Genomic DNA, 14,073 nt, shown 5'->3' with positions numbered 1-14,073 from the left:
GCAAAGTGAATTGAAATCCAATACAAGCAGGCCAGTAAGTGTTTATAGAGATAAAAGCTTCATGTGCTCAATGAGGGCGATTGTACCGACAATAAATATGATTAGTCTCATGGAAACTAGCCAGCTCATCAACTATGAATCAGCATAATACATTTTTAATGGAGGCAACAGTTTACTGTAACAAATAATAACAAATCTGGGAAGAGAGGCTGAGGGTTTAACATGCTCTTGTATGGTTAGTGGGAGGCAGAGTCATGGCAACATTCATTGATCGTTCACATCCTGTCAGAAAGTGATTTATGATCTGCACATGAGACCTCTTACACAACCCGATGTGTAAAATAAATGATTGATGTCAACAACACTAAAGCAAGGGCCTCAATTCGCTGCAGCTGTAGCACTTATTGGATATTTCCGTGTAGCCATTGTGGCTGAGAGCTCCAGTAAATTTATCCAGATTAAACTTCATGAACCTGCATCTTCATACCTCTACCATTGGACGACTAATTAACAAAAGAACTGCAGGAAATTAGTGCTTAAGAAGATAAATGTTTGATATTTGGGATGCTAACTGAAGCCTGTAGAGTCTGAGATGTAGCTCCTATGCTTTTTTACAGTCCTTCGTTATTGGCACAAGTGAACAGTTGATGACAGTATGAACAGAAAAAGACTGAACGAGTGTGGCTTTTTTGGGAGCATTACGAGTAGAAAGCCTTTTCGCTAAGAAGAGCACAGCTGCACAGCTTAGATTTGCAAAGCTGAATCTGAACAAACCACAAGACTTCTGGAACAGTATCTTTTGGACAGATGAGACAAAAGTGGACATGTCTGGTCAAACACAGCACGTCAGCACAAACAGCACATACCAGCTGTCAGCAGGGTGGTGGAGGCATGAAGATTTCGGTTTGTTTTACAGCCACAGGACCTGGATACCATCAATCATGAACTCCTCTATATACCAAAGTATCCTAGAGTAAAATATGAGGACAGACAGATAAAGCTTTGCCTTAACAGGACAACTATTCCAACTACAGCAGCAAATCTGTTGACTAGACCAGTGTTTCAATGGTCTAGTCAAAGTCCAGACCTCAGCCTGATTGAAATGCTGTGGTGGGACCTTAAGGGAGCTGTGCATGAACCCCGATGAACTGAAACAATACTGCAAAAAAGAATGGGTCTAAATTCCTCTCCAATGACCGAGAGACTGATAAAGTCATAAAGAAAATAATTACTTCAAGTTGTTCCTGCTGAAAGTAGTTCTACAAGCTAGCAAACAATTAAGGCACTTAGTTTTTAACAGGACTGCAGAGTCCTAACCAAAGCTTCCTTTACACAGGACCTCTGATGCTGGTGGCAGCTGGTGACAGAGAAAAGTGGGGAAGTCTGTTGAACTGAATTAAATGAAAGAAAATGAAGTTTCTGGAAAGTTCCCAAGAGATGACTGATGGACATCAGGGAACAAGCAAGCAGGACTGAGGTAGTATTTATATCCTGCTAATTATTCAACTTGGCGGAAATGCAGTAAAATATTGTATTGTACTGTTTACTTTTTTTTTTCTTTATTGGACATTTAGGACGACTTCTTTTTAACTAAGCATGTTTTTAATGGCTCTGTTTATGTTTGTAATATCATTCATTGTTTTCTTTATTTGTGACAAATGTTGGTTACGTGTTTTAATGCTATTAATTATGGTTTTCAATCATTTTTGTGCAAAAAGTATTTGTTGCTCAGTGGGTCCTCTAGTAACTGAAAGTGTCCTTAGGCATAATAACAGAATGCCAAATTGCTCCTAATCGTGGTGTGATATACATATGTGATATTTAGAAAGTGCTTAAAGGCATAGAATAAAGCACTGTTTGAATGTATGAATATGGTTTCTAGTTAACAGTGGTTTGAGTGCTCAGTTACAAAAGAAGAGTGCCATGTAAGTATCACTCCAGCTCTGCTTGAAAGCTTCTACAGCCGTAAATCTTGCTACTTGAGCTCTGTTAGGCATTAGTGACTTCAAAACATCAGAAAGTAAAGTGTTCAGATACATCAATATATTTTTACACTTCCCATTATCTTTGTCACAACAAAGAAAGAATAATGGACAAATTCATGGTAGGTGACATTTTTATGGTTAAAAACCAACCCCAAACCAGCTGAGGTCATAAATGTCCTAACTCAAGATGACTCTCCTTGTGGCAGGGTCACTTGGCGTGGATAAGATTCGCCGTGAGCTCCTGTAGGGCTGTTCTGGTTGACATGCCTCTCCAATGTTGCGTGGAGACCTAGGGTGGTGCTTCCGGACTGGCATACTGGGGTCGTGATTTGCCTTTGATAACCTTCGATTCTGGAGGAAAAATGTGGTTTTCATCCTGGTTGTGGAATACTGGACCAGCTCTTTATCCTCTTGAGGATACTCGACTGTAGGTGGAAGTTTGTGTGTAAAGTATACAAGTGTTTTGATGATCTGGAGACAGCATTCAACTGCATCTCTCAGGACAGCCTGTGGGAGGTGCTTTGGGAGGATGCGGTGTCTGGCCCACATTGATGGGTGTATGGCTCACTGCTACTGCTACAAGCCATTCGATTCCAGTATGACTGCAATGAGAGCTTGGTCCACATAGTGTTTGAGTTCACCAGGCCTGCCTTTTGTCACCAATTCCGCTCATAATTTCAAGGACAGAATTTCTAGGCAAAGCCAAGTAGAGAAAGGTTTTCACTTTGGTGGCCTCAGAATTTCATCTATGTTTTTTGCAGATGACATGGTTCTGTTGGCTTCATCAGGTGGTGGCCTCCAGCTCATGCTGGAACAATTCTGAGCCAAGTGTGACAGCTTGAAAAGGGCAGAGTGCCCAGGTATGTAGTATCTGAGGGTCTTGTTCACAAGTGAGGGGAGCAGAGAACAAATTGGACCATTTTTTCAGTAATAACCAAAAGAATGAGATTGTTGTTTGGTAGGGACTCAAAGTAGAGACAGTACTTCTCCATATCGAAAGGAGCAAGGTAAGGTGGTTCAGGTTTGTCCTACTGTAAGGAGACCGAGAGTTAGACCCAGGACATGCTGGAGAGATTCAGAGAGACTCAGTGTTCCCCTGGATGATGAAAGGAGGTCTGGGCTTCTTTGCGTAGGCTGCTGGCCTGCGTCTGGATTCTGGGAGAGAATAAGTGGGAGAAAATGGATGGAATTCCCATTTTCCTTTTAACTTTTTTATACTAGCTAAGCTAAAGAAAGGTTAACTTTTAAAAGTTTTTTTTAATTGCTTTTCAAATGTTAAAGTGAAGTGCTGCTGGGTCTAAGAAGGGAAGTCAATGTTGAAGTGTTTTAAACCAGCATTTTTTCTAATGGCCAGCAGGGGGCGAATCATTTCTGGCTGTTTCTAATTCTATGGGAAAATGAGCCTGCTTCTGTCTTGAACTGGTGAGTTTGTCATCCCAATCATTACATTTAAGTTGTAAGATTGTCCCTTTGACTTCTCAGTTAAATCCACCCAGTGGGACATCTCAAGGCCTCAAGATGGGGCTTCACAAACCAATTGGTGACTTCACGTTGGCAATGCCCATCTTTTATATACAGTCTGTGGCTCTAATAAAGTTCTAATGCCTCTTAATAAAAAAATGGCTAAACACATTCACCAAAATATGCATATGCATGTAATAAAATGTGGCCTCTGTTTTTTCTTCTCTAACTAAGTCCTCACAGACCTCCTATAAATGGCATTTGGGTGAGAGGATTTGTTGAATTATTTTCCATTGTGCTTTTTGTAGATCCGTCAAGAGTCTTTCTTTGCGTTGCTTTTAAAGTGAAGTGTATTCTTTTTGTGTGTTCACTGAAAACAAACCGTCACCCAACTTTCAGCTGAAATAAACGCTCAAACAGTGGCGGGTTCTCACTGGGTCAAATCTGAACATGAATTCATCAATGCGAGTCCTCCAAGAAAAGAAAAAGAAAAGAAAAGAAACGCTTAAAGAAGCTTTGATGTGTGAGAAACACTTTAACCAAACGCCTGCAAAATCTTTGCCTGAAGCAAATTTGCATTCTGATGAAGGAACATCTTCGCATGTGGGAGGCACTGGCAAACATCCTGGTTTATGAACTGTCTGTCAGCCGAAGCAGCTCGTAGTTGCCATAGAGGGAAAGAGAAGAAGAAAAAGAAGAAACGAGAGGGAGGGAGGAACTGCTTTCAAATGCACTGAGAGCATTTACTGCCAGAGAGAGAGCAACAAAGGAGGGAAAACAGATTGTGTGCTTAAATGTGTTGTCACTAGTGGAGCTAGAGACGAGGAAGAGCATTTCCAACGAAGAAGCTCTGCAGCCTCTTAGTATTTGATATCAGCACCAGATTGGTGGCGTGGTCAGCTCGGAGCTGAGAAGCAGCTGAAGGGGGAGACGAAGGAAACTTCACCAGGAATTTTATTTAATCTTTTTTTTGCGATCCTGTTTTAGATAAAGGAGCATTTGGTGGAATTTGTGGCACAACAATGAACCAAACTGCATCAGTCTCCCATCAGATTGAGTGTCAGCCTGTCAAGGATATCAAGGTAGGGCTGATTTTCCTTTCTTTTCATTGTGTTAAGGTTGTTTCTAATCTTTATCAGCTCTTACTTCTCATCCTCAAAGAGCTTTCACACTTTTAATTACCACTGCACCGCACTAACACCTCTAAAACGCATCTGAGCCAGCTTATAAATGAAGCTGCCAGAGTTACTTTTAGCTTTCAGGCTCATCCTAACAACTGCTGCTTATTTATTTATTTTTACAAAGCTTCTTAGTAATGCTCCATAATTCTTCAAAATGACAAATCTTGGTTTTTGCTTGCTAAAATGACGCACCCACTCCCTCAGTCTTAAACTTCACTGTGACCCTAACCTTTATACACGTATACACTAATAGGAATAAAGTATCATAAAAAACAGCAGAAGATAGACATTTCATTATGAAACACACTCGCCTTGTTGATCTCAACTGTGCTTTTTTTAGTTCTTTACTGACTCGATACTAAACTGTTGTCAGGAAACAAAATAAATGAAGTACTCTACACAGAGTGGTTCTTGAATGGTTTATTAGATTTGCTTTGCTTTGTTACATTTAAAAGTATTAGGGCTGTAAATTTAACTGTTGTTGGAACAATCGAGAAGATTTGACCCTGTAATGCCAAGTGTATAATAATTGAAACATGAGTTTTTGTGAGTTTTTGAGGTCACTACATCACCGGTGTCACTTTTTCTCCGCAAAATGCATTTTAAGCATTTTTGAATTGCACAAAATTGCCAAATGTAGCACAAACTATACAAATTAAAACGTATGTATCCGCATTTATAAATAATTGTTTTTTCAAAAATTGTCAGATGGTTAATTAAACACTGAATTTTCTAAACAAAAAATTAATTTTCTCGCAATTATTTCATGGTTCAGATTTTACAGGGCTGATGCTGCAAAGGCCTAGAGTCCAGCTAGCAACCACTTGGCAACCACCTGTTGCTAGGGATAAAATGTCTTCACTGATCAATTGGCAACTGGTTGCTGGTGGGGTTGCTGTGAAGTTGACTGCTAAAGCCCCAGTCACGCAGGCCTAGAGACCGGTTGGTCATTCCCATATGGTAGACACTCATTGATAGGGAACAATGTGTGTTTCCCAAACAGTTGTGAAGCGGTTGCTGGATGCTGGGGGTTGCTAGAAGTTTGCATGGGAGATGCCAACTAGTCTGCAAACACTTGCTATTGCGGCAACCTTTTGCAGGACGTAAAGTTTCTGACTCGTGCTCTTGTAAAGTCGCTTGGATGCCTTCCGGTAGCAAAAACGAGGCGAAGGAAAAAAGGGCAAAACATTTATTTTCCATACAAATCGAAAGGTACAAAACAAATGCCTCTGGTGGGAGCTCCGTTTACATTCTCTTTATGTTACAACAAAAAAACCCCATTAAAATGGCGACGGTCAGAAAACTTACCTAACCTTTTACCCACACCCCTCCGCATGCGGGCCAAATACATACCCCCTTTACGACATCTATCAACACTTTACAACAACAGACTAACAAAGCAGGATTAATTTATGGAGCACAGCCTATTACATTATAACATAAAATGATCAAGATTATAATAGAAACTTAAAGATCATGACAAATACTTAAATATGGCATGATGTAACTGAGTAAAATATTGGCCTGGACTTGGCTCCAACAACTTGCTAACTACTTGCTGAGTGACAATTTTTTTGTTGATGGTGAAAGGTCTATTCTTCAATGACCAAGCCAGTCACGTGATGTTAACCCAAAAGAGGAGTATTTCAGTTATTAAATAGGAAAGTAAAAGGCAGAGAGACCCACAAACAAGCAGCAACTAAAGGTGTCTGCAGTAAAGACCCAGCAGGGCATTAGCATCAGGGGAGGAAACACTATATGGTGATGTCTGTGGGTTCTTGAATGCAAAGTATTTTCATCCAAGTATGGAAACAATCCTTTTATTTAAAAGTATGTTACCTTGTCCAATTTTCAATTAGTCTTGAGTTGCTGAAAATGGGGCGGTGTGCATAAAAATGACTGTAATTCCTAAAAAGCTACTGCAGAATATTTGTGAAACCCCTGGACACCCTTGATTTAAAGCTGAAAGTCTCCACTTCAATCACGTCTTGGTTACTTGATTTAAAATCCTCTGTAGTGGCAAAACTGCAAAATAAAATTATACAAGAAAATATTGACCAAATATTGGAGATGAGCTGATGGTGTCATGAAAATTTCTCCTACATGAAAATGCTCACAGATGGAAAGAGACATGTCTGCAGAGTTTTTAAAATGAATTTCTGTGGCACTTTGAGCACTTCAAGCCACCCTTCTTCTTCTTTTTCTTCTGTACGACTCACAGCAAAGCAATTCAAGTATTGTTTGCACTACAGTCCAGAAGGAAAACGCTTTGATTCTGGGGTGAGCTCTCCCTTTAAGTGATCACCCAAGTAATTTAAAGGCAGAATTGGAGCATTACTATGACAGCTCCAAGGACATGAAGTGACCCCAGGTACATAAAGTCTGAAAAGAGTCACACTCTTTCCTTTATTATTAGAAATGAAAGTAAACAGTCTGGCTCAAAGTCTGTGTGGCTGACTTTATTTGTGATTTTTTTTGTTTGGGGCTGACTGACACCTTAAAGACCCCAAAGTGCTGTCAGCCAATAAAAACATGCACTAATATTGGCTCTGGTTGTCAGCAAAGTCTGATACTGTTTTGTTTTGTTTTTTTTAATCCAAGGTAAAGTGTTGTTGTCATCTTGAGGGACAGAAATCCCCCCTTCCTTTTCAGAGTTTGGTCTTTTTTCTTTTTGTATTTTAACCAGCTAACAAACCGGTTTTATTTCCTTGATATTGTAAGACTGTTTGGCAACCTCACCAATCACTCAAGACCTCAGAGATTATTTTGTTCTATTTCTTTGTTCTAACGGTGTATGCATGTAGAATGGGAACGGATAACACAGATTCACTGGATATCTTACCAATGGGCCTGTTTCCTTCGATCTCAATTACAAGTAGAAATTTACATAATATATAGTATGCAAAAGTCTTTTCATCAGCTCAAGATAGTATTTTATCTTCTTTTGTCCTTTACTTGTCCTGTTTCCTCAAATTCTGGGGGACACACTGCACACCATGCTGAGATATGCACAATTTTCAGCAAATAGCTCTTTTGGAATTATCTTTTTGGTGCAATAAGACCATTTTATGTCCTGAAAACTGTGTTATCTTTGGTATTTTTCACAGATTCAACTAAATGAGAACAAACAACATTTTTTTGTGACAGGCTGCTAATAACATAGTGCGTAAAGATAAAGATAACCAGAAAAGAAACCATACGTGCAGCACGGTCTACCTGACCTTAAAGTTAAGATGTCGCACAAAACAACGCGCTGCACGCTTTTCCGTGAATGAGTAGTATCAAATAAATATCCATGTGGAGCCAGTAGTAGAAATTTTGTTTTAATATAAAATATAAAATATTTCCCTTTTTACATCTTGGATTCAAGATTGCTGCTAGGGTGCAGACACACAGCTTGGCAGGTCCTGTGCTTTTGCCAAAAAAAAAAAAAACACCTAAAAAAACATCTAAAAACCCCTGGATCTTGACATCAACTTGTCTTTTTGTTTTTATACATTTTTATCTTCTGTGGAGTTAGACAGGTCCAAGAAAGCTGGATAATTATACCATTTTCCCAGCCAAATGGAGTCAACATCTTTTGTTCACAAGATTCTTGGATTTTGGTCATGCTAGACCACCCCCAGGTAAACATGAACAATTAAATACACGACAATTGTCCCTGGAGATTCTGAAACTTGATCTGATGCTACTTTTGGCTGGTGATATAGAACTAAATTCTGGACCTAATTCAAACATCAGTGATTTGGACTGGCTACAACTAATTAGCCTAGTTAGCCTATGGGCACAGCTATCTCTGCATTGCTTTCCACCTCAACTAACTGTGCTCCAACCACCGTCCCAGTTAGTAAGGCTACATCTACAACTAACAGTGTTTACGCCCCTGTTGTCTGGGCCTCAGCTTCTGCTGTTTGGGTTACCACCTCAGCTGCTCGGGCCTCCGCCTCAGTTGCCTGGGCCTCCACCTCAGCTGCCTGGGTTTCCACCTCAGCTGCCTGGGTTTCCGCCTCAGTTGCCTGGGCCTCCACCTCAGCTGCCTGGGTTTCCACCTCAGCTGCCTGGGTTTCTTCCTCAGCTGCCTGGGCCTCCATCTCGGCTGCCTGGGCCTCCATTTCAGCTGCCTGGGCCGCCATCTCGGCTGCCTGGGTTTCCACCTCAGCTGCCTGGGTTTCAATCTTGGCTGCCTGGGCTTCCACCTCGGCTGCCTGGGCCTCCACCTCGGCTGCCTTGGCCTCCACCTGCTGTAACCCAACTACAGTCTCCGGTAAAGGGTTTCTCATCATTAAATGCTCATAGCATTGTCAACAAAAGGACAAGAAATCCTGCTATTAAAAGTTACAGAGGAACAAAGATCTGCAAGACATTTAATCAGGCTAAAGTAATCTGGGACACTAAAAATAAACCAAAGGGGCTTCTATGTGGACACATTAACATTCGCAGTATGTTACCAAAGCATGAGCAACTGGAACATATTCTAAGCAATTCCAATATTTCTATTTTGGGTATCTCTGAATCTTGGCTCACAAGTTCTTCTCCTGAGTCTGTGGTTGTCTTTCCAGAGTACACAGTATTCAGAAGGTTCACCAATAGATGTTGAAATAGAACATATTTCTGTTAAAATCACTCTTTCCCCAGAAATGTCATTTACGTTGATCTGTTTATATCGCCCTCCTTCTGCAAAGAATATTTTTCATGAACAACTACAGATATTACTTAAATATCATACTATAAATAATAAGTCCATCCATCCATCCATCCATCCATCTCCATCCGCTTTATCCGGGGCAGGGTCGCGGGGGCAGCAGCCTAAGCAAAGAGGCCCAGACCTCCCTCTCCCTAGCCACCTCCTCCAGCTTGTCCGGGGGAACACCAAGGTGTTCCCAGGCCAGCCGAGAGATATAATCTCTCCAGCGTGTCCTGGGTCTGCCCCGGGGCCTCCTCCCGGTGGGACATGCCTGGAACACCTCACCCAGGAGGCGCCCAGGGGGCATCCTTGTCAGATGCCCAAACCACCTCAGCTGGCTCCTTTATATGTGGAGCAGCAGCGGCTCTACTCTGAGCCCCTCCCGGATGGCCGAACTTCTCACCCTATCTCTAAGGGAGAGGCCAGCCAACCTTCAGAAGAAGCTCATTTCCGCCGCTTGTATCCGCGATCTCGTCCTTTCGGTCACTACCCACAGCTCGTGGCCATAGGTGAGGGTAGGGACGTAGATCGACTGGTAAATTGAGAGCTTCGCTTTTACACTCAGCTCCCTCTTCACCACGACGGACCGGTGCAGCGTCTGCATTACTGCAGCTGCAGCCCCAATCCGTCTGTCGATCTCCGGCTCCCTTCTCCCATCACTCGCGAACAAGACCCCGAGATACTTGAACTCCTCCACTTGGGGCAGGAACCCATCCCCGACCCGGAGTGGGCACTCCACCCTTTTCCGGCTGAGAACCATGGCCTCAGATTTGGAGGTGCTGATCCTCATTCCCGCTGCTTCACACTCGGCTGCGAACCGCTCCAGTGCGAGCTGGAGGCCCTCACCCGATGAAGCCAACAGAACCACATCATCCGCAAAGATCAGAGATGAGATTCTGAGGCCACCAAAGCCAAAGCCCTCCGCCACTTGGCTGCACCTAGAAATCCTGTCCATAAAAATTATGAACAGAACCGGTGACAAAGGGCAGCCCTGGCGGAGCCCATCACCCACCGGGAATGAGTCCGACTTATTGCCGGCAATGCGAACCAAGCTCTTGCAACGGTTGTATAGGGATCGAATGGCCCGTAGCAATGGGCCAGACACTCCATACTCCCGCAACACCTCCCACAGGACACCCCGAGGGACACGGTCGAATGCCTTCTCCAAGTCCACAAAACACATGTAGACTGGTTGGGCAAACTCCCATGCACCCTCAAGTATCCTCGAGAGGATGAAGAGCTGGTCCAGTGTTCCGCGACCAGGACGAAAACCGCATTGTTCCTCCTGCATCCGAGGTTCGACTAGCGGACGAACTCTCCTTTCCAGCACCCTGGCATAGACTTTCCCGGGGAGGCTGAGGAGTGTGATCCCCCTGTAGTTGGAACACACCCTCCGGTCCCCCTTCTTGAAGATGGGGACCACCACCCCGGTCTGCCAATCCACGGGTACTGCCTCTGATCTCCACGCAACATTGCAGAGGCGTGTCAACCAGGACAGCCCTACAACGTCCAGAGCCTTCAGGAACTCGGGGCGGACCTCATCAACACCAGGGGCTCTGCCACCAAGGAGTTGTTTAACTGCCTCAGTGACCTCGCCCCCGGAAATTGGCGGGTCATTCCCCTCATCCCCAGACTCTGCTTCCTCCTCGGAAGACGCGTCAGTGGGATTAAGGAGGTCCTCGAAGTATTCCTTCCACCGCCTGACAATTTTCTCAGTCGACATCAGCAGCGCTCCGCCAGCACTATACACAGTGCAGGTAGAGCACCGCTTTCCCCTCCTGAGACGCCTGACGGTTTGCCAGAACCTCTTCGAGGCAGTCCGAAAGTCTTTTTCCATGGCCTCTCCGAACTCCTCCCACACCCGAGTTTTTGCTTCAGCCACTGCCCGAGCCGCCTTCCGCTTGGCCTGTCGATACCTGTCGGCTGCCTCCGGAGTCCCACAGGCTAACCAAGCCCGATAGGACTCCTTCTTCAGCCTGGTGGCTCCCTTCACCTCTGGTGTCCACCATTTTGTTCGGGGAATACCACCGGCAGGCACCAACCACCTTGCGGCCGCAGCTCAATGCAGCAGTTTCGGCAATGGAGGCGCTGAACATGGTCCATTCGGAGTCAATGTCCCCCGCCTCCCTCGGAATGCTGTTGAAGCTCTGCCGGAGGTGTGCGTTAAAGATCTCGCGGACTGGGGCCTCTGCTAGTCGTTCCCAGCACACCCTCACTACGCGTTTAGGTGCACCAGGTCTGTCCAGCGTCCTCCCCCGCCACCTGATCCAACTCACCACCAGGTGGTGAACAGTTGACAGCTCAGCCCCTCTCTTTACACGAGTGTCCAGAACATATGGTCGCAGGTCTGGTGATACGATTACAAAATCGATCATCGACCTACGGCCTAGAGCGTCCTGGTGCCACGTGCACTTATGGACACTCTTATGTTCGAACAAGGTGTTCGTTATGGCCAAACTGTGATTAGCACAGAAGTCCAATAACAAAGCACCACTCGGGTTCAGATCAGGGAGGCCGTTCCTCCCAATCACGCCCCTCCAGGTCTCGCTGTCGTTACCCACGTGAGCATTGAAGTCTCCCAGCAGGACAACAGAGTCTCCAGGTGGAGCACCTTCCAGCACACCCCCCCAGGGACTCTAAGAAGGCTGGGTACTCCGAACTGCCACTCGGCGCATAAGCGCAGATGACAGTCAGGACCCGTTCCCCGACCCTAAGGCGCAGGGAACAAACCCTCTCGTCCACCGGGAAAAACCCCAATGTACTGGCAGCAAGCCGAGGGGATATTAGAATACCCACCCCAGCCCGCCGCCTCTCACCAGGGGCAACTCCAGACTGAGACCAGCCCCTCTCCAGGAGACTGGTTCCAGAGCCCAAGCCATGCGTAGAGGTGAGCCCAACTATATCTAGCCGGTACCTCTCAACCTCACGCACTAACTCAGGCTCCTTCCCCACCAGAGAGGTGACATTCCATGTCCCTATTGCCAGTCTTGGCAGCCGGGGGTCAGTCCGCCAGGGCCTCCGCTCCTGGCCGCCACCCGGCACACAATGCACCCGACCCCTATGGCGCCTCCTGCAGGTGGTGGGCCTGCGGGAGGATGGGCCCATGTCTCCTCTTCGGGCTGTGCCCGGCCGGGCCCCATGGACTAAGGCCTGGCCACCAGACGCTCGCCCTCGGGCACCCTCCCCGGGCCTGGCTCCAGGGCGGGGCCCCGGTAACCCTATCCCGGGCAGGGTAAACTGTTCCCTCGGTGTTTTTTTCATAAGGGTCTTAAATAACAAACAATAATAAGTCTAATGAAATAATTGTAATGGGAGATTTTAATGTCAACTGGGACTGTGAAAAGGACAGAAAAACACTCAAGGACATAATGGAGACTTTAAACTTTACTCAACACATTGAACAACCCACAAGAATAACGAGACACTCTAGAACTAAAATAGATCTGGTTTTCAGTAATAAGCCCGAGCGAATTATTAAATCTTATAATTTTATCACTGGTATTTCAGACCACAATTTTATATTATTTTCTAGAAAACTCATAAAATCACAGGTTAAGAATCATTTTCATAGTTCATCTAATAGGAGAACCTTTCATGAATTTATACCAAGAAGTCAGCGACAAAATGTAGCAGAAGCATTAGCATCAGCTAACTGGGAGCGTTTATTGTGTAGTGATGATCCACAGTTCTGCAGCAGTCACTTCACTGACATTGTCAAGGATGTTATATCAACATACTCCATTAGAGGTCAACAAAAAATAAAGACAACATCTAATCTGCCCTGGTTAAACAAAGAGTGCAAAAATCTAATGAAAACAAGAGATCAATTACTAAAACAGTTCCTGAAAACAGGTCTAACTCTGGATAGACAGAGATTTACTTCAATGTGGAACAAAGTAACAAGAATTTTGAGACAGGCCAAAGCAAAAATTTTTATAAATATAATTGAAAGAGCCTAAGGTAATGGTAAAATTATCTGGCAACACCTAAATAAATTACTTGGCTGTCATTCAAACAAAAGCAAAAATACAATTGAACTTTATGTAAATAACTCTATTGTTAGAGAGCCTCTATCTATTGCCAGTAACTTAAACACTTTCTTTATTTCATCTGTTAAGGAGATCAGTCAGAGCTTTGACTCAGTCGTATACTCTGATAATGTGAATGATGTTGGTCAAAATTTGTTTACCATTACTCATATTTCAGACACTGAAGTTGCTAAACTAATTACAGGTTTAAAATAATCTAAAGCACTTGATGTATATGGTATTAACACAAATTTCCTAAAGGAACATATGAATTTGCTTGTACGTCCAACAACTCATATTTTGAATATGTCTTTCGAACACTCCATTGTTCCAACAGATTGGAAAATTGCTGCAGTTACACCAATTTTCAAAGCAGGTGTGAAGACTGACATGGCTAATTATCGCCTCATAAGCATACTCCCGGTCATATCTAAAATAGCTGAGAAGTGGGTGGTTAAACTCCTCACTGCTCACCTAGAAAACACCCAACCCTCATTACATCCATTGCAGTTTGGCTTTCGGGCACATCACTCCACAGATACTGCCTTGTGTATGTTAGTGGAGAACTTAAAGAGCTTGCTGGACAAGAGTCCCTGTGTTGGAGCTGTATTTTTTAGATCCGAAGAAGGTTTTCGACTCTGTAAACCATCAGATATTGTTGTCCAGATTGACTCAGTTTAATATCTCCAGTCAGGCTCTTCAGTGGTTTGCCTCATATCTCTCAAACAGGAAAC

General features: G+C 44.1%; 1 protein-coding gene across 1 annotated transcript in view; it reads left to right on the top strand.

Annotated features, from left to right (window-relative positions):
- The first annotated feature begins 4,273 nt into the window (after nucleotides 1-4,273).
- The window catches only part of LOC102785397 (inactive dipeptidyl peptidase 10-like), a 112,017-nt gene continuing 102,217 nt past the window's right edge, over nucleotides 4,274-14,073 (top strand). Inside the window, exon 1 of the mRNA XM_087835833.1 lies at nucleotides 4,274-4,528. Within this exon, the coding sequence (XP_087691959.1) occupies nucleotides 4,469-4,528 (60 nt within the window). The 5' untranslated portion in view covers nucleotides 4,274-4,468. The remainder of the gene's footprint in view (nucleotides 4,529-14,073) is intronic.

This window comes from Neolamprologus brichardi, chromosome 23 (genome assembly GCF_056152115.1).
Source record: "Neolamprologus brichardi isolate AB-2024 chromosome 23, ASM5615211v1, whole genome shotgun sequence".
Taxonomy (NCBI): domain Eukaryota; kingdom Metazoa; phylum Chordata; class Actinopteri; order Cichliformes; family Cichlidae; genus Neolamprologus; species Neolamprologus brichardi.
Note: the sequence above shows the minus strand (reverse complement) of the source record. Positions and strands in the feature narration are given on the sequence as shown.